Source organism: Lepidochelys olivacea (assembly GCF_965140295.1).
Source record: "Lepidochelys olivacea isolate rLepOli2 genome assembly, chromosome: 15".
NCBI classification, from domain to species: Eukaryota; Metazoa; Chordata; order Testudines; family Cheloniidae; genus Lepidochelys; species Lepidochelys olivacea.
Window position 1 is genome coordinate 27,799,626 of NC_140425.1, and position 21,532 is coordinate 27,821,157.

General features: G+C 40.2%; 1 protein-coding gene across 5 annotated transcripts in view; it reads right to left on the reverse strand.

The window, feature by feature from the left end:
* IFT81 (intraflagellar transport 81) overlaps positions 1-21,532 on the reverse strand; it is a 65,482-nt gene that overhangs the window by 23,428 nt on the left and 20,522 nt on the right. For all 5 annotated transcript variants that reach the window (XM_084648710.1, XM_084648711.1, XM_084648709.1 and 2 more), the window contains 3 exons: positions 18,102-18,265; positions 16,113-16,208; positions 13,796-13,942 (listed from right to left, as the gene is read on the reverse strand). In XM_084648710.1, the coding sequence (XP_084504836.1) occupies positions 13,796-13,942; positions 16,113-16,208; positions 18,102-18,265 (407 nt within the window). The remainder of the gene's footprint in view (positions 1-13,795; positions 13,943-16,112; positions 16,209-18,101; positions 18,266-21,532) is intronic.

Sequence of the window (21,532 nt, forward strand, 5' to 3'; positions counted from 1 at the left end):
AGCCTTTAAGTAGCTATGTTTAGCCAAATTGCTTTCAAATTATCCACCTCGCTCTTATATAGCACATTTCATTGGTAGATCTCAAAGCACTTTACAAAGGAGGTCAGTATAATTATCCCCATTTTACAGATGGGGAAACTGAGACACACAGAGGTGAAGTGGCTTGCCAAGATCATTCAGCCAGCCAGTAGGAATAGAAAGGAGTCCATTTTCCAGCAATTATCTACTCATAGGTCAGGTCATCTCTTCCCTGCATAGAAGCTAAGCAGAATTCATTTAGAGCATTCCTATGGATCTGTTGGTTCCCAAAGTAAAGTATCATTTCAAAGACATTTGTCCCCTAGTGAGCTTTCTGTTTTCAAGCAACTTAATATTAATAGGTTTCAGAGTAGCAGCCGTGTTAGTCTGTATTCGCAAAAAGAAAAGGAGTACTTGTGGCACCTTAGAGACTAAGCAATTTATCTAAGCTTAAGTTTTCGTGAGCTACAGCTCACTTCATCGGATAATGCATTCGATGAAATGAGCTGTAGCTCACGAAAGCTTATGCTCAGATAAATTGGTTAGTCTGTAAGGTGCCACAAGTACTCCTTTTCTTTTAACATTAATAGTTATTTAAACTTCAAAGATCAAATGACTGGACAAGAACCATTTGCTGGTGCTGAGGTAACATTTAAAGTAAACATACCAGCCTTCTGACTGCTGCTTGCTAGCCAAGTCAGAGGCCCCCTGAGATACAGAATCTCTGAATGTAAGCAAAGAAAAATTATGCTTTTCCACTTGATTATTTATATGGGTGGATGTAAGATGAAAGCCTGCTAGTTATGCTATAAAATGGATTGAATAAAAGTCGGACTTTGACCAGAACTTATAGTTCTGAGGCACGTGGGTACCTAGAATCCCAGGACAGATTAGCTATATAACCCTCACTTTTTATTTAAAGATCCACCAACACTATCACTTACCCTGCTCTACTGACTTCCATCTTAGTATCTAAAGGCACTTTAGAAATATTAATGTATTAAGTCTCACAACACCCTTGTGAGATGGATAAGTATTATCATTTTACAGATGGGGAAACTGAGTCAGAGCTATTAAATTGACTTTCACAAGAGCACACAGGAAATCTGTGGGACAGCTGTAAATTTATCCCCTCATTCAGCAAAGCACGTAAGCATGTTAAGCACATGCTTACGTGCTTTCCTGAATTGGAGCCAAAACCTAGATTTCCTAACTCTCAGTCCTACGCTTTAACCACAAGATCATCTTTCCTTTCCTGAAAAGTAACACTTAAGTAACATATTCCCTTCATATGGTTACGTCACCTGGCTTTTGACCTAGCACCTCTTACAATTCTCAGTGTATCTGGGATATTTGACACAATCAAAGCAATCCTGGAAAGGGCAGTGTATCATAAACAAACAGGCAACATTTCTAAGTCTTTGTTTTTAAAGAACTATATTCTTAGGAACATAAATGGTTATCTTCGTTCCCTCCTATTTCTTTGCTTCCTGTGTTTTCGTAATCCTTTCCCAAATGAAAGAACACTGGCATACAATATACTCTAATCCTCTATAAACTATGTCCATTATATGTACTATACACAGTTTAGGGCTTGATCCTGCAAAGTGCTCAGCATTTGGCCCCAATCTTGCAAACACAAGTACATTCTTAACTTTAAGCACAAGTAGTTCCATTGACTTCAAACGGCAGTACTAACATACTTAAATCTAAGAATATGCTCAAGTGCTCTGCAAGATTGAGCCCTTTGCAAGCAGCATAATTCTGATTTATGTTAGTTCAGGTTTTCTTCTAGATTTCTTTCAATAACCAAAAGTGTCAATCAGAAGTTTAAACAACTCACAATATTTGGTGTTTTTCTTTAAGATCCTGCTTGTGGAGTCATGTTGTAAGTTTCTAGCCCTCACAGTTGCAGAGAAAAGCTTGAGAACCCTAAAGGCCCAAAAACCAGCAGGAAAAAACAACAACAAAAGACAATCCAAAATATTTATTTTTAAAATCTAATTATTTTTAAGCCAATCCCATTATTTTTGAGTGCTTGGGATTATGCATTTATAAACATGATGGGCCATATTCTGTACTGATTCACCCTGGGCAGTTCCAGTGAAGTAGGAAATGGTGTAAATCTCAGCAGAACTTGCTCCACTATAAGGGTTAAGAATTTTATTTTCTACTTTATCATTAATACTGCCATTGACTTCTTAGTTATTAATTTTTAAAGATTTAGTAGAGAAAAATCTTTCAGATGTAGCCAGGCACTAGTTTATTTGGGTATCCTATATCATATAAACAGGAAAAAGAACAAAAGAATGGAGATTTCACAAACTCCTTACTACAGGATTAACAGCAGCAAACATTCAAAAGATGAAAGGAGAGGCTGGGTTTTTGGGGGGTGAGAGGATGGGGTGAAACAAATCCACAAATTAATCCCTTACTTTTGTGGCAATCACTGAATGTGGTGATATCATTTTGGATGCATAATATTAAAAATACTTCTTTTTGCAGAAAGTCAATGTCGAAAACAAGGTATTAAATGTGAAGAAAAGATTTTAGCAGCAATTGTGTCAAGGTATCGAAAACCATCTAAATTATTAATAATTAAGAACACCTGGATAATATTAGGTCAGTCTAAATCCCCAAAAGGGATCTTTTATTTCTAAAATTAAGAATTGAATGCAGATTCTGAACAAGCAGTTTTGTTAACATTGGGACACTATCATTGTCTCAGTACGCCAGCCATAAAAAATCTTAGTCAAATCGGTGTACTGAGAATCAAGGAGCAGATGGTTAATTTTCTAGCCAGTCCAATTAACATGATAAAGGCCTTGCAAGCAATTAAAATTCAGTCAGAGAAAGTTCCTGGGCATGACAGGTTTTCAATAATCTCAGATCTCTGTGTTTGAGCCAGTATAGATATTTTTACATATGACTAATGACTCATATACTAAGGAGAAACTTTTAGAGAGAAGCCAATTATTTTGGTATATTAAAAGGAAAGTTATCCTACAACCTGCTCATCAGACAGGCCAATCACGGAAGTTCTTCATTAATGTTAACTAGCAAGTTTCTTCTAAGATGCTTGCTGCTGGGCAGGAAGGGATATTACAACAGCCATTAGTAATAATTTGTACCAATCCAAATATATTTAATGAAAGAGTGCTTCCAGTTATCACTGAAAACATGGAGATCAATAAGATTAATGCTTTATTCATGCCTGTCAGTGCTGAGAGAGCATTCAGTTGTGTGAAGCCATATTTTAAGTCGGACTTACAACATACATTTGGTTTCAGTGATGGTTAATGTCTTACAGCAAGAGCTTTTGGCTTCAGTAGCAATTCTATAGACTTGCCATCTTTGTACTCACAGTGGGATTGACCGTAACATTCTTTCCCCCTGTTTAATTTATTTATAGAACCTTTGGCAGAAAGGATTAAAACCTTTCTCCAATATTTCACTTGGTAGTTAAGAGAAAGAGATGGTTGCATAATGGTGGGGAAAATATATCCCAAGTCCCTGCTCAAACCCATTAACGCCTAAACTGCCAGCTCCTTGATGACCATATTTTTAAAGTTATCTATCTAGTATTGCTAACAGAAGTTTGTTTTTTTGATGGACTCACACTGACTAGGACACTTTGGGGGCTGAATGATCTATAGTCAAAGGCCTCTTTTCTTCTCCTGATATTTGCAAACAAAATATTTCTGCTTGAGAGAGAGAGATTTGTATGTAAAAATAATTCACCAAGCAAGCAAGTTGCTTAACTCAACTACATGTTTAAAAATCCATGGGATGCCATAGGCTACATTCTCAACAAATGTTCTTTTTAACTTCATCTACTATGGGTGAACCCAGCTTTGATCCTATTTAATTCTGATACCCTGGGAAAGTCTAGGCTCCAGGGGTCCTACGTTGAACTCTGAAAAGTATGATGTGCTATGAAAAGAGCTAAAAATATCACAGGTTTACCTAGGATCACTTGTAATTGAACCATCTACCCTTCTAAGTGTCAAAATTTGATTCCCTAATTTTCAGGATCTGACAGCTGCAGCCAACAGCTTGCCAGCTTTGCCCCTATGTTCATTGTACTTCTGTTTGAAGTACTTAAAAGATTTCACAATCCCTGCAGCAGACAGACAATTTAGCTCTAGCGTTTTGTAGTTTGGTATCCAGTGAATTGGTCCCTCCCTGCTGTTGCCTGTAAATTCCATCCGGCTCTGCAACTTCTTGAACTAGTTGCCACTGGAAAGCTGTATGTTCCTTTTCATGATTAGAGGAGAAGGCAAAACACTGGCTCCCAAAAACATAAGCCAGGATTGACCTTTCAGTGGATGAAGAGCTAAGAAGACCTCAACTGAAGATACAATTGCTGGTCTGAGAATCCAGGCAAAGAAGGTATTCATTTGAATGCCAAATCCAGCGACTGCCATGCCATAAGGGGATACAGCAGCACTAGAGAGAGCAATTTGATAATAAATAATTAAAGATGTAAGATCACAGACATTAATGCCTAAGTATAAGAGAAAAAGAACATGTTGATTTTACTACAGGACTTGGGAAGAAGATAGTTGTGTTAATAGCTAGCATTATCATTAAGACTCCATTTAATCCCTTTAAAAATCATGTACAAATACAAAAAGGAGAAGTGGAGGTGTATGTCCCCGTGGGCACTCCACTTCAGATGCACATGCATCATGTGCCTTTGATAGGAGATTTTTCATACCAGTGCCCATTTGGCCCATGGATGTGCCCTATATATCCTTGTGCCCCATATGGAGACTATATAGGGCTGTGCGAGCGAACCACCCTCAGTTCCCTCTTTACCGCAAAGTCCCACAGAGGAAACGCCGAAGGGGAGGAGGGGAGGGGTAATGAAGCACCCATAGAGACACACGTCTCAAAGAACTCCAGTTATTGCACAAGGTAAGTAATCTCTCCTTCTTCTAGTCTCCCTGTGGGTGCTGCACTTCAGGTGACTCCCCTTAAGGAGGCTGGAGTTTTGGAAGAGTCCATCAGAGAATAACTACATCGGCTACTGTAGCATCTGATCTTGCAGCATGAACCAAGCATAATGGGTGGAAAACATATGCACCAACAATCATGTTGCAGCATTGCAGATTTCAGCAACTAGAATGTCCTTGAGTATGGCTACAGATGCAGATTGTGATATAGTAGAATGTCCAGTCATTTGTTGGGGAGGTAGAACTTCAGGGGAACCATAAACAGGCAATAATGCATCCAGAGATCCATTTAGAAAGTCTCTGAGTGAAGATAAAGACTCCACTAGACTTATCTGCAATAGAAACAAAGAGTCTAGGAGTCTTCCCGAATGGCCTAGTTCTGTCCAAGTAAAAGGCTGATGGGCTCTTAACATCTAGCATGTGCAAAGTAGATTCCTGTGTAGATTGATGTAGCTTAGGAAAGAAAACTGGAAGGTGAATAGTTTGTTTAATGCAAAACTCAGAAGAAACCTTAGGTAAAAATTTTGGATGGGGTCGTAATGATACCTTCTCCTTGGAGAACACAATAAATGGAGAGCCTGCCATTAGAGTCCCCATTTCCCCAACTCTTTGAGCAGAAGTGATGGCCATCAAAAAGGCCATCTTCACAGGCAGATGTAGCAGTGAGCACAAGAATGTGTGGCTGAAAGGGCTGTTTGGTTGAAAGGGCTGATCGGTGAGCTGGTTAAGAACGAAGTTGAGATCCCGACGTGGCATAGGGGCTCTAATCTGCAGACAAAGATTCATAAGGCTTTTCAGGAATCTCGTTGTGATTGGATGAGTGAACATCAAGAAACCATATACTGGCATGTGGAAAGCTGTTATTGCCACTAAATGAACCTTGAGGGAACTCAGAAAGCCCTGACATTTCCAACTCCAAGAAGTAATCCAGGACTGTGGAAAACGATGATGGGGCAGGTGTAAGATGGTGCCAGTTACACCAGAAATGATATCTTCTCCATTTCTGAAAATAAGTGTATCTTGTAGATTCCTTTCTGTTAGTTAAAAGTACATTTTGTACTACCGATGAACACAGGCCGCCTCTTAATCCCAAGAACCATTGAGAAACCATGATTGTAGTTGCAGAACATTCAGAGTGGTGTGAAGTGTTTGACTTGCATCCTGAGATAACAGTCGAGGATTGCTCAGGAGCCACCATGGAAGGCAAGAGTTGTGTTTGATGAGGTAAGGAAACCAAACCTGTCTTGGCAAAGCTGGTGCAATCAATCAAAATGAGCTTGGCTTGGTCCCGCTTGATCTTAGTGAGGACATTTAAAGCAGTGGAGCTAAAGGATATGCATGCAATGAAGAAAAAGCAACTTCTAGAGATTGGGGATCGAGTCCCCGTTTAGAACAGAATTTCCTGCCCTTTGTGTTGGCTGCCATGGCTGAAAGGTTAACCTCTGGAAATTCCCAAGCTAGGAATATTTAGGAATAAAATTCCCAAGCTGAGGTTTCAAGAGGCCAACTCCCATTCATAATTTAGGGAGAAATGTCTGCTGAGGTTGTCTGTCCATGGTTTTGTAAACCCATCAGGTAAGAAGCTGAGATGACTATTTGGCTGGCTATGAATAAATTCCAACACTTTAACGCTTCAGTGCAGAGCAAGGGGGGAACGTGCTCCACCCTGATGATTGATATAATACATGCAAGTTATGTTGTCTGTCATGATCTTAATGGACTTGTTTTTGAGTAGGGGAAGAAAGAGCAGACAAGCATTTCTGACCGCTCTTAACTCCAACAGATTAATATGCATGTGTTGTCCTGTTGTGAGCATTTGCCTTGGACTGTGTGAGGACTCAAATGTGCTCCCCATCCCAAGAGGGAAGTGTCTGATGTTAACATGACCATAGGGGGATTGTGGTTGAATGGGACTCCTGCACAAACATTGGAAGGATTCTTCTACCAAGTGAGTCTCTAAGGTGCCACAAGTACTCCTTTTCTTTTTGCGAATACAGACTAACATGGCTGCTACTCTGAAATCTACCAGGTGAGTGCCTGAAGGACACAGCTGGGTACAGACACCTGTTTGTTCAGACTGTGTTTGTTGGGTACACAACTGTCGTGAGCCACTCCTGGAGACATCAAAGATGCAACCTAGCATTTTGTGTCACAAAAACGCAAGCTGCCATGTGTCCCAGCAGTTGCAAACATGTCCTTGGCTGGCCTGAGCTGCATTCTTTGGATAAGGTTCTTTAGAACAAGGAACCTGTCAGGAGGGAGGTAAACTCTGCCCTTTATTGAATCCAGAAACACTCCTATAAACAGTATTCGCTGTGTAGGAATCAAGATTGATTTCAAGATTTATCTATAGGCCTAGACTTTGAAATAGTGAAGTTGCTGTTTGAACTCACCTTCTGATAAGACCAACCTTTGAGGAGCCAGTTATTGAGGTAGAGAAAAACGGTTATTCCTAGATGACGGAGGTACGCAGCTACAACAGCCATGGTTTTTGAGAACTCCCTTGGGGTGGAAGACAGGATGAAGGGTAGGACCCGGTACTAGTAATAGTTGTGATCAGTGTGAAATGAAGAAATCTTTGTGAGAGGGATGAATAGCTACATGGAAGTAGTCATCTTTGAGGTCAAGGATCTCAAACCAGTCCCCGGATTCCAGGGAGGGAATTATACCTGGTAGGAACACCATCCTGAATTTCAAATGTCTTAAGATGCTTATTCAATTGTCTGAGATCTAGTATTGGCCTCCAGAAAATATCTTGAGTAGAACCCTTTCCCCCTGGTTGAAATAGAACTGGTACTATGGTCCCTAGTCTTAGGATTGATGAGATCTCCTGTGTCAGTAGATGATTGAGAGAGGTATGGGTACTTGAAGAGGGATGGGAAAGGGGGGTGGGACAGTGGGATGGAGGTAAATCAGATATTATAACCTGATGTAATGGGCTCTAGTACCCATCTGTCCGATGTTACATCCTCCCACGTTTGATGCAATAGAGAGAGATGATGCCCAAATTGAGCAAGGAGGGGCTGTGCCATGCAGCTGAGAAACTATGGTTATTGTGTGGTTTGGACGCTTGACCAAACCATCAAAACTGGTGTTTGGATGATGTTGATGGCTTGGATGATGCAGTCAAGGTACTTGCAGGCTTCTTTTTAGAAAATCTTAACCTCTTAGCTGGTGGTTCTGGTGGCCTATGTAAGGCTGAAAATTGAGCAAGACAGGATCTTGGCACCAACTGGGACCTGCTAAATTTTCTCTTACTTGTAGGTGTTTATATCCCTAAAGACCTAAGTGTTGCCCTGGAATCCTTTAGTGTATGAAGCGAGTTGTCTGTGTTGTCTACAAAGAACTTGTGGCTCGCTACATGTAAATTTTTCATAGTCGATTGTACTTCCTGGAGAAACCAGGCAACTGAAGCCAGGAAGCTCATTTCATTACTACTGTGGTGGAAATAGACCTAGCTCCAGTGTTCGCTGCACCAAGTGAATCCTGTGGAGATGTCTTTGCCAAGAGCTGACCGTCCTTTATTATGCTGTTAAACTGTTCTCAGTGTTCCTGTGACAAATACTCAATGAAAGCATTAAACTTCTCATAGTTCGGTAGTCATATTTTGACATTAATGCCTGGTGATTGACTCTTCTGAACTGTAACATTGCCAAAGAGTAGCTTTTACATCCCAAAAGATGCAGACATTTCTGGTCCTTATACGGGGTAGCTTTTGGGGCGTGTTGCCTGCTCCTTTCATTCACTGCATCCACGACCAGAGTATTTGGTTCTAGATGAGAAAATAATAATTCAGAATCCCTGTCCAGGATGTAGTATTTTTTATTGTCTTGCTTGCAAGTGGGGGCACTGCTGGAGTTTGCCAGATGGTCTTGGCTGGCTCAAGGAGGCCTTCATTAATTGGCAATCTGTCCAGGAGCTTGTGATGGGAATCTTGGACTTTTTGCAGGGGAATTTGCAGGGTGTCAGCAACCGACTTCATCAGGTTCTGGAATTGCCAAAAGTCATCGTTTAATGACAGCAGTGGTGCCATTACTGCCTCATCAGATGATGATGAAGATATACTTGTAAGCAAAAGGTAACCCTCCGTGTCTGCTCTTGCTCCTCAAAGATCTCCTCTGCTGACTGAGAGTGAAGGGGAGGGATGGGGACTGAATCGGGCCCCCTCAAAATTGGTGGTGGTGGTATACTGCACATGAATCCCAGTAAAACCAATGAGGAGGACTATAAGGCATGTGGGGAGGTATCCTTTGCTGGCTGTCCCAAGTGTTAATAGGCAGGCATCTGGTATCCTGCCTTTCTTGCAAGTGCATCGGGGAACATCTCCTGGAGTATATTGGAGAGCCTTCAATGGAAAGTTCCAAATCTGAGTCAGAATGCTCCTCCACATATTGTACAGGAGGTGACAATCCTGCTTCATGGATAGTATAAGTTGGGGAGGAGGTAGGTCTTTCAAAAACATGAACAGTCGGTGACCAGGCAGATCTTGGCACTGAGAGGTGTCTGGAGGTTACAAGGAGGGGTGACTCAGACTCATTCGGTACCAAGAGGTCTTTAGTATAGTGGAACTCCTGAGGTACCAAGAGCACAACAGAACTTGGTAAGGGCACTGATGATGTTCCCGATGCTGTTGTCCGAAGCGCTGTACTCAGGGTATCATGGATTCCACTAAAGCTGTTCTCTTGGCAACAGAAGTCTTTGGTACCGAGCCATGAGGAATGGGACTTAGTTGAAGTCTTAGAGTGCTTTATGGTACCCGAAGTGCTCGGAGCCTCACTTGCACCTCTCTTGAGGTCTGAGGTCTCTGGTGATGGAATCTTCTTTGAGGAGTAACTCTCTGTCCTGCTCCTCTGATCCTCTCCTTAGTCTGAGTGGGAAGCTCTTGGTACTGCCAGCACAGTTATTGGTACCTCACTCATGGAGAGTATTGGAAACCAGGTTCTCAACGCCGCCATCACTTTGGAAGCTTTCAGTGATCATGATCTTTACATCAATGGGGCATTAAGAGAACAGGAGGGACTCTGTACAACAGGGGGCTCTCTGCACCTGGGTCTACAGCTGATCTTAAGGCCTACTCCATCACTAAGAGACTATACTTTATTTCCTTGTTTTTACAGGATCTTCCCTTAGAAGAAGTGCAGATCTTGCACTTGCTGGGGATATGAGAGTCTCCAAAACAATGTATGTACTGGGAATGCCCATCGGCCATCAACAAGAGGGACGGCTTCTTGAAACAAGAGGCATCCCAGACAGAAGAAAAATTTGTTTGGACCCCTCAATAGGGGAAAAATTAAAACATAATTATACACACACATTTTTAAGAAAAGAAAAGCACGAACAACCATTCCAACAACTATAAGGTTATTAACTAAATATACTACTACTAAAGAACTAACTACTAATGCAAAGCACACATAGGCACACACTAAACTCCAACTCTGGTTGAAGGTGGTTGAGAAGGAGCTGAGGTCAGTTTGCCCATGCAGCCCTATATAGCCTCAATATGGGGCATGAGAATAGGTAGGGCGCATGTGCAGGTCAAACTGGCACTGCTTCCACAAAGTCACAGGGCGCATGCTCACCTGAAGTGGAGCACCACAGGGACATTACTCAAAGAAGAATCTATGTTATTGAAACATTAAGCTTGCACAAGTAAGCATTCAGTTGCTAGAAAGTGCAAAAGTTAAGGTTGATTGTGAAACCTAACTCTGTCCACACTGAACATACACATTACAGTACAGTCTACAAGCCTGATTCACCACTATATTACTCAAGTTTAGCCTTAGATTCACACTGGCATAAAGATGGAGTTACACACTGGTGAATCAGGCATTATAAATTTATGAGCACATCATCTTAGATCCCAAGGTGTATTTAAGGTTGGCTAGATAAGTGGTGAGCCGAGATCTCTGCTTAACGTACAATAACTTTTGCCTAATCGTCTCCTTCCCCCACATTTGTTTGCCTTGTCCACTGGTCCTGTCTTAGCATAATTTAGACTGAAAGTTCCTTGGGGTCAGGATCATCTTTTCAATGGGTGTTTGTACAGTGCTAACACAATGGGACCCCAGTTCCGGATCGGCGTTCTTAGGCACTACTGCAATACTAATAAAAAAATAAAAAGAATAAGATTGTAGAAAAATTGTATTATATTGTGATTCATTATTGAGAAATAGTGTGTGTTCCCTTGGCTCTGCACCAAAACCTGTTTTCTGTAAAACAGAAAGTATATTTAAAAAAAAAAAAAAAAAGGCGGCAGGCACTTTTTCCAAAATAGCGGTGGCTCCTAAAATGAAGACTTAAGAAGATGTGAAAAGCAAAATAAAAGAGCATATCTGAACACAGGCAACATATCTTATGTACAAATATTCTCTTCAGCTTTTCCATCTTGGGCCATATCCCTTGCTCCATGCTATGACCCAGCCATGCAACCTGAATATTTTGTCACCGAATGTCTTTCTGGTACCTGAAACAAAGCACCCTGATTTACTGTATTACCTGACTGTCTAACAATTCCTGGATAAAAACAAATTGTTCCTGTCAGATGTTGCCACAACATGAAGTTTCTTTCATTTACTGTAAAGTACATAGATATGCAGTATTTTCCTGGAGATAAGACAGAGTGTTTGTGGATATCTCTCTTGTAAAAAATTGCTGCTGAGTAATTAATCATTTCTTTCTGAATACTGGGGATGTCATGAAGCACAGATTGCCTGCTTCCAAATTTTATTTAAAAAGCTGTCTGACTTTGACAAGCTGGACCCTGGGGCTAAAGAGCTGATGGTGGTGAGAAATCCAATCCTGTGGTTTTGTTATTACTGTTACTCATATAGCCCCATAGATATGCCTAGTGCTTTACAAGACAGGAAAGAGCTGACAGCCTAAAGCCTTGATCCTGCAGATTTACTTGGGTCTTGCTAACATGAGTAGTCTACTGGAGTCAACCGAACCATTCACTATACTAAACACTACCCTGGATAGGAAGTTCCTGTTGTTGCCTCCACCTGTTTTCAGCATGATTTAGGGAGGAGGTGGGAAAAGAGCAAGTGGGAAGGCAGTACGAACAAGCAAGGTGCACTAGAGTAATGTGTCCCTCTTGAGGAGTAAACAGTTATTTTATTACTTATGGAAGAGAACAAACATGCACAGATGCACACACGCACATGCATATACACATACTTTTAGCGTGTAAGGCTCCTTTGAAGGAAAAGTGATATTTGAGGAGGGAGTTAATGGAGGAGCCGTGGCTGATGGGATCCAGACGGGAGTTCCCCACACAGAGTAGTCCATAGGGCTTGTCTACACTGGCACTTTACAGCGCTGCAACTTTCTCACTCAGGGGTGTGAAAAAACACCCCCCTGAGCGCAGCAAGTTTCAGCGCTGTAAAGCGCCAGTGTAAACAGTGCCCCAGCGCTGGGAGCCGCACTCCGAGCGCGGGTAGCTATGCCCCTCATGGAGGTGGGTTTTTTAGAGCACTGGGAGAACTCTCTCCCAGCACCCTGCCGCGACTACACAAGCCACGTTAAATCACTGCCGCGGCAGCGCTTTAGCGTTGCCCAATGTTCCCTCTAATTTTTGGCAGGCCGTGTGTGCAAAAAATGTCTTCTGTGCAAATTGTTGTGCTTCTGTGCAAATTGTTGTGCACGCGGTGTTTCGCTGTGTGCGCAGGGTTTAGGATCTGTGTGCGTGCGCACATGCGCACAGCTTAGAGGGAACACTGGTTGCCAGTGTAGACTAGCCCTTTCTTAAGAAGGCAAGATGTGGGCATGGGAAAAGATCACTAAGGATCACTCCAGTATGGGCTAAGCAAAGAACATATGCAGGAGGGTGAAAAGAAACAAGAGGTAAGAAGGTGGATTCAGCTAAGGCAGGCTTTGTCTTACTGATTCTGCCTGCCTCTGCTCCCTCAATATGGGTGACAGTTTTTTCCACATGAGGGGAAGTGTAAAATCGGGAAAGTAAATTTGGCAAGGCAACAAGCTGTTGCCCAGCTATAGCAGCCTGACACTTCACAAATCTCCTAAGAAGAAAAAGCTTCTTTGATGTGTGCAGCTTCAAATAAAGCTTTGCCTGCGCCAAACTGAATGTAGAGTCAAAATCTGTGTTACAAATAAACTTCAAGTGGGTCTGGGAGAACAGAATGGAAAAAAAACAGAAAAAGTAAAATGTATCTGGATAATGAACAAATGGTATTAAATCAGGTTTCATGTCATTGCTGATCATTTCACTCTATGATGATGTGTCCTAAAGAGAATAAAATGTAAATTTGTGGATTTTTTTATTGTACATCCCTTAGCAAAGTGAACTACCTGACTTATCTCTGAATCCTGATTACTTGTGACTGAACCATGATTATTACCAAGACCAAACACCATTATTTATTATCATTCCAACAATGAGATGGACTCTGACATTATTTTGACATGTGACACTAAAAGGCTAAGAGATACCAACAACTCCAGTTCACATTATATATGAATATTTATACAAGATTTGGGTAAAACATTAACAACCTGAAATCAAATGTTTTAAAAGCTGTGTTGTAGTATAAACTATGGAAAATATTGTTATTTATCTGATTGCGTGAAGTTAAAAGAAAAGTCTTAGAACAGTCTTTGGTATCAAATTCTAAATTATATTTCGCAAGAAAGTAGATACCTAATTTAGTTACAACATTGTCATTTTCTTTGATGTGAACATTCCATAAAATGTTGGTAAGCTACTCTAGTAACTGTTACCAAATTGTAAAGTTCAACTGGAAATGCTCCATCTTTTACCTTCTCTCATCCTCCCCAACCCCGTTGCTACCTCAGCTCACCTCATCACCTTTCAAAACTTCTGTGCCATCCAACTCACGGGCCTGGTTTGCTTTCTGTAACATTTGCCTCTCCATGTTTGACATCTCCTCCTTGGCAGCCTGAAGCTCTTCTGCCTTGACTTCTTTCTTCCGAGAAATTATGGATGCCTGTGGGATTATCAGATGTCAATTTGGATGAGCAAAGTAAAAAGTGCACTTGGTCACCCATGGTTAACCATCAATAAAATCTAACCGTTAAATTTTAAAATTCAGGTGGGGTAAAATTGAGACTGTAAAGAAAATAGTAGGGAGGAAATTGACTATTAAGGAGAAAATTTCATTGTTAACATGCCCCTTTGTAGGTATACTGGAAGTAAATAATAACAACAGTAGAAGTGGATTAAATCCTGAATCCATTTTGGTCAATTGCAAAATTCTGATTGACTTCACTGGAACCAGGATTTCACCCAGAGCACTTATGTTCCAGATTCACGTTAAACATTTATATTTCAGATTAATGTTCATATTTTTACATTTAGCTTTAATTTCTGTAACTTAATTTTTAATTTGCATTAAAGAAAAAGAGGTGTAGACTACTGTTGCTCAGTTTAATTTGTTTAGTCTTTTTTGTGCATACGTAAAATGCACTAAGCAGGCTTAACTGGAAAGGTATCCAAGATTTTGCAAGATTTCAAAATGTCATAATATGGATTTTTATAAAAGCTACATATTTCTGTAGGTTGGAGTTAACTAGCAACAGAACAGAGTCATTAAATCTGTGCAACCTAGAAAAAGACAACGAGGAAAGGAATAAAGGATTACAGGTTATTTCACCCTTTTGAGCCTCACAGAGATAGACTGGTTTTTAAATGAAAGTTTCACACCATGTATACTATATAGTATTTTTAGTGTTGCCTAACATTTCATGGAAAAATTAATGTGTTTAAGAACATAGGTGTAAAACAGATTAGAAAAATAAAGCATTTTTATATCAGAATTTTTTTTCCCAAGAATCAAACACTAAAGTTATAACATGCAACCTAGTGTTTTTGGCATATTAAAATAAAATATAGCCACAAAGGTATCTTCAATGCTAGCTTCTCCTCACTGGACTAAAGGAACATCTTTTTTTCTAAATATATATCAGAGGTGATTCTGCCTACATGACATCTCAGCTCTTAGCTTCTTAAGATTATCCACAGAGACAAACTGTGGTGAATACATGTGATGATTTTGTAAAGTTGACTATACTAATTGTGGAACTGAGCAGAGAATTTCACTCAAGCTGAATTCCTGGAATGTTTCCCCCACAGAACATCAGAGCTTTATATTAGTAGCCAGATGTTTTTTGTACAATACATTATGTAGCATGCTTATCTTGGGCAACAAAACACATCTTGACACAACAAAGACGAAATACTTCAGATCACATTTGCAACTAAAAATAATATACATTCTACCATTAAATTACAATTTTTACCCAATAAATTTGAAAAATATTTTTCCATAACTGTAGAAATGGTCATGAACAATGACAGTAAAATACAAAGTCACACAGGTTATTGGGAAATAAATCTAGTATTTTACTATATAAGCCCTAGAAATGGTCAAATTTCATATATTTTGGTCTATAATGTGTGGATTTATCATGTCTTGACCAAGAGCATTTGTTTTTTGCTTTCTTTTCACTTTAAGTCTGTAACATACGTTCTGAAATAGACACAATTGGGAAAATGCTATGATACATGGTCACACACAAGAAATGGGATATGACTGGTAGTAAGAACTGCAGTGATTACTGAATCAGGATCTAGGCTTTTCTCTTTTAGGAATTGTCTACACTTGGAAGTTTACCAATATAGCTGTTCCGGAATAAGCCCTAGTGTGAATGCTCTTATTCCTGAAGAGCTATTTCAGTAAATTTCCAAGTGTAGATTAGCAACTCAGTAATGAGCATGCAATATATATAGGCCAATCCTGGAACGTGCCCCAACTACCACTAACTTCTATAGGAGCTGAGGGCACCTTTCAGATGTTAGGCCTAGAATACAGACGCTCTACTGTGTCTAACACACAAAGCCTACGGGCCTGATCCTGTAACTGCTTATCATCAGGCTTAGTCCCACTGCAGTCAATAGGACTATGCCCAGCAGTAAGCAGTTGAAGGATATATAATGTAAATATACTGGTGTTCAACTGTTATTTATTTATTTTTAATGTCTTTCTGTTTAATTTAGCTTTTCAGAAACAAGAAAAAAGACAACACAAGACTGTAGATTACAGTCAGTCAATTTGACAGGATTTTGCTGCTTACAAAAAAGCTTTTGTTCCTTCTTACCTGTTGTCGATACATGGAAAATTTACTATCAATTGGCTCATACTTCATCATTCTCTTTTCAATCAATTGATTAATTTGAGCATTGACTTCATTTATCTGAAATAAAGAGTGGAAGATGGAGAAAATGCCATATTTCTTACTAAATAAACATTAGCAGAGTTAGAGAAAACAGAATATTAATACTTTGTCCTCTCTCTAAGGATATCAAAATGCTTTGCAAACTAATGAATTTAGCCTCACAACACACTTGTAAGGAAGTATTATCAGACTCATTTTAAAGATGGAGAAACAGACACAAAAAGGTTAAGTGACTTGCCAAGGTTGCACAGGAAGTCTGATGCAAAGCTAGAAATACAGCCCATGTCTTCAAACTCCCAGTCCTATGCCTTAACAACATTCTGTGTTAGGGAGTCCCTCCAAACTAAGGCCTTGATCCTGCAAAAGGAATTGGGTTGATGGACTCTTACAGAGAAAAGGGATGATGTTACAAGTGCTTTGTGTACCCTGATTAGATCAATGACCAGCTATAATTCTTCTTTAATAAGCCATTTATCACTAGTCTGAAGAGGAGATAGATTCAAACTAAATGGCACCCAGTTCCACTATAATTCTGAAGATCCCAGGACCCACTTGCCCCAACAGTACAGTATTCAGAGTAGCAGCCGTGTTAGTCTGTATTCGCAAAAAGAAAAGGAGGACTTGTGGCACCTTAGAGACTAACCAATTTATTAGAGCATAAGCTTTCGTGAGCTACAGCTCACTTTCCTTCTACTCCTCCAAGACGGGCTCGTTTTGCTTCTTCTCCCAAAACCTTGATTTTCCTCCTCTATGAGCCCACCTTAGCTGGCAGCCAGTCAACAGGAGCCAAGATAATATACCGATCCCTGATACTCTTAACTCTGACTCACTGCTATATTGGGTGTTCCCTGTAACCATGGAGCCCAGAGCCCAAGCATCCTGCCTTAATTCTCTGCTGCCTAGAAAGATATGTGCTAATAAGCAAATCCTGTAAAAGTGTGCTGCAATCAGAGGGAACTCTAAAAGTAACACAGGCATGGCACTGGGCACTACCCTAGCAATTCTGCAGGCAACAGATGTGTGTACTTTGAAGACCAAATATGTCAAGACTATTACTTAATAATGGTGTACAGAGACTTCCAAATACTGAGACTCCTGAACTCTTCCTCCTCTATGTGGGATTCTCTTTTATTATTTCTAAAGGTATTAACTCTCTGTGGGAATGGGTGTGAATTCAAAGAAGGTATGAATTCCCTTATATCAGTGATTCCCAAACTTTTTAATGCCATGACCCCCTTTGGGCTAATCTCAGTTAATGTAATCCCCAGACTGGGCCCAGGGGTTGAGAATGAGTCTACCCCATGAGGGATGCCCTCAGAAATTCCTCTCATGGTATGCTGGGCTAGGGGGAAAGAGGGCCAGGTCCTGCCCTGGGGGGTGAGGTGTTGGAACGTCTGGCTGGGCTGAAAGAGGTGTTAAGTGTGGAAAAGGGACTTTTTGGGGTGAGAGAGAGAGGGGATGGGGATGAAGAGGGCTTCTTGGTGAGGTGAAGGGAGTGAAGATGGGGTTTTGGGGGGGGTCTAATGGGAGTAAGTCAGGTTGCTGTCCACCAGTTGCAGGTGGCACTGAAGTGGGTGGAGGGTATGAACTCATGCTGCAGACCTGGATGCACACATCTGGCTTGGACAGCACCTGGTACCAGCAGCCTCTGTTATGATCAAAGTAAAGCCAATGACAGTACCATGTCCTCCCATACTCTGATTGGTATAATGACTCCATTATTAAAACTACAGATTAGATCTGAAACCTTAAAATAGCAGTGTGATTCACCTTTGGAACCTCTGCCATCCACCGCAGTGTGATTATGTTTGGGAATTAAAAACATTTATTTAAGGATTTAGGGCAGAAATAAGACAGTCGATGCTTATATAAGTCCAGAAGACAAACTAGTTGGATTTTTAGTCAACATACCTTAGTTTCAAGTTCACTGAGATCCGATTGACCCATAGCCGGCTCTGAAACCACTTTTTGTAGGAAATACAATGATTGCTTCTTAGTTTCTAGTTCTCTAGGAAATTTTTCAGAGGACAGATATGAATTGAACTTTATCTCCTCTTCCAGTCTCTTCATTAAGCCTTGAAAAAAATATTAAAGCAACATGTGTCTAAACAAAGGAATGTAGAGGGTAATTAGGTTTCATTCCAACATAACTGTAATTTAACCAACACATCAAGCTATTTAGCAACAGATTACAATAATTAGAGCATAATGCTTGAGCCCGCTACTCAAAACTGAAAGGAATACCTAGTTGTTTCATTTATACTTTAAATTCTGGTTATCTCTTTAAATAAAAGTAACATATAATACAGCAAACTACATGTTTCCCTTCCAAATTTCCTTCTTCAGGATTTAACTACAATAAAACCCCCTCTTCTGTGAAACTCCATTAACCTGAATTTGGATACAATCTCCAATTTGCAGCACTCAAATGAAAAGTCTCACCATCCTCATTCAAACAAACACCATGTGCTCCATTTCATTCAGAAAACTGGGTTGTGTAGTACTTTTTTGTTATACTAAAATTGATGTGGTTTTGGACTACATTTATACAAAGTTCTAGAAGAGGGTGACCAAATATAGGCAGCTTATGTGTATCCATCTTCTTATGTGTATTCAGAAAAAGGGGTGACCAAGCACAGCACAAGTCTGGTGGATTGCTCAGGGCTTTTCTAAAACTCTCACGCCTCAGGACCTCCAGGGTTGAAGCATCAAAGTAAGCATCATGACACAGATGTGCACACAGACAATCCCAGTCACATGTGGATTACTTCAGCCCCAGATGGTAATTACATGGAGGTGAGGAAAGGAATCTCTGTCTGTCTGCTCTTAGCACCGCTTCTGCATCATTACTATACCTGACCCTGCCCTCTATCTGTGACTCAAAATAGAACAGGTCTAGAATTTGACCCATTATCTTTAATAAGCATTTGTAAGTGTTCTAATATGGGCCTTAGTGAGAGTTTGTCCTGTCTGATGTGCAGATTTCTGATAGTCTCTGACCCTGTTCAGCCTGATTCTCATTTACAATAAGACCCCTTTACACTGCTCTGGCAGGGTACAGGAGCCTAAAAGTGAATGATTTGCAATTTATGCTCACTTTAAGACTCCTTCAAACTGCCAGAGTTCTCTTTAAAAAAAAAAAAAAAACTCACACAACTGTATATTGATTAAGAATACTGAAAATGAAAATGAAATAGAAAAAGACAAGAAGAAATTGCTGAGGTTTCTGTCCATGGATGCAACAGGAGAGAGCATTGTTTGCTCTGTAGAAGCCTGATGTGCACTGCCTGTTACCAAGCTTATGACCACTTTGCTCTTGCTAGGTACAGTAGGTTAGCCTATTTTCCTGCTAATTCAGAAAAGGAACATTAATACATCCAGATAAGTAAAATTCACAACCAGTGGGAAATTAGTTTACTCTGTCAAGTAGCTGTGAGATTTTTAAAATTACATTGTACAGTCTTCTGATGACAGTAGGTGGTAATAGCTCAATTAGTTCTCTAAGATACTAGTGCCAAGGACTATGATTTGGAAAGCACACACAAGATAATATGACAGTGGGGAGAGTATTTTAGAATATTTTCATCGGTTTGATGGACACAAAAAAGACTAGTGGTGCTGTAGCTATCCAAAGTGCTTTAGAAGCATGGCTGTTATTTTCATGGTTGTCACAGATATTACAGAAAACGTTAAATTAGCTATGCCAAGAAAAACATGAAATGCAGACTCTGCCAGTTTTTCACTTATTGCACACATGCAGGGAAAAACCTGAGACACATGGATATGATTGATCCTGCTGAGACAGGGATGGAAATGCAGGAGGCAGGTGGGAATGGGACCAGGGCTCGAGTCAGCTGGCCTGCCCTTTGGTTCTCTCAGGCTGAGGGTCTTGAGGTCTTGCCATTGAGAACAACAGAGGGAGAAGGTCAAAACAACTTGAGAAACAGGCCTATGAAAAAGGGGTCATGACTCTCCTGCAGCTATTTACATCTGGAAAGTGGGGAGGGCCAGATCCTCTTTGCCCTTCTGTTTTCAATAGCTTTTTTAGACAGAAGCGGGGAGGGTCCTCATTTCAGCTGCCGTAAGGGAATTAAACCAGATGGAAGAGAGGAAAAGGTCTTAAAAACATAGAAGAAAAAAAGCCACCCCCAGAGAAAGCAGTACTATTAATGAAGTAAAACCGACACAATCCAAACGTGAGTGAATTCTTCACTTCCATTCCAGCAGTTTATAAGGATAATTTGTTTATACTGACCATTTAAACATGTGCTTAGAAAATAGATATTGCCCTACAAAATGAACTGTTTTACTCCACGGAATATGTCAAGTGTTTCCATTAAAAAATACAATTAATAAAAATGCAGCCTTAATGGTGACTTCAGAACTGGGATAGAATGTGTAGGTTCATGCAGTAGCCATTATGCACTCAGCAATACTCACCTGCCACCTTGCCCATTAGAATCTGATTTATCCAAAGGAAATGCAGGCCAGCACAGCAGGGTTATGATTCACCTTTTTCCAAAAATGCTGTGATTTTAAACTTTCACCAGGCCTTTCATCAGAGCTGAGTCCCTTCTGCCCATGGTTAGTGTTTCAGCAGAAACACAGCACCTCTACAACTGCAGCAACCTCTCCCACATACACAGTGTAATAAACTTCAGCATCAGCACTGAATAGGAACACAAGCCCTGGTTTGGAATATATAACCATGGCCCTTGGCATGGAAACAAAAGTGATGCCAATTGATTTACCCTGACACTAACTGCTAGTTTTTTACTTTAGGCTGATTTCTAGCTTTCCAACTTCCTTTTAAATAAGAAAGGGAGATTACAATATATGTAACCTTATATATTCATAGAATCCAAGGCTAGAAGGGACCATTAGATCTAGTCTGACCCCCTATATAACAAAGGCCATAGAACTTCTCCAAAATAATTCCTAGAGCAGATCTTTTAGAAAAAACATCCAGTCTTGATTTAAAAGTTACCAGTGATTGGGAAACCACCACGAACCTTGATAAATTGTTCCAATGGTTAATTACCCTCACTTAAAATGTATGCCTTACTTCCAGTCTGAATTTGTTTAGCTTCAACTTCCAACCAGTGGATAATAACTTTCTATGATATGCTAGATTGAAGAACCCCTTATTAAATATTTGTTCCCCTTGTAGGTACTTATAGACTGTAATCAAGTGATCTTAACCTTCTGTTTGTTAAGCTAAATAGATTGAGCTCTTTAAGTCCTATAAGGCATGTTTTCTAATCTTTTAATCATCCTTATGACTCTTCTCTGAGTCCTCTCCAATTTATTAACATCCTTCTTGAATTGTGGGCTCCAGAACT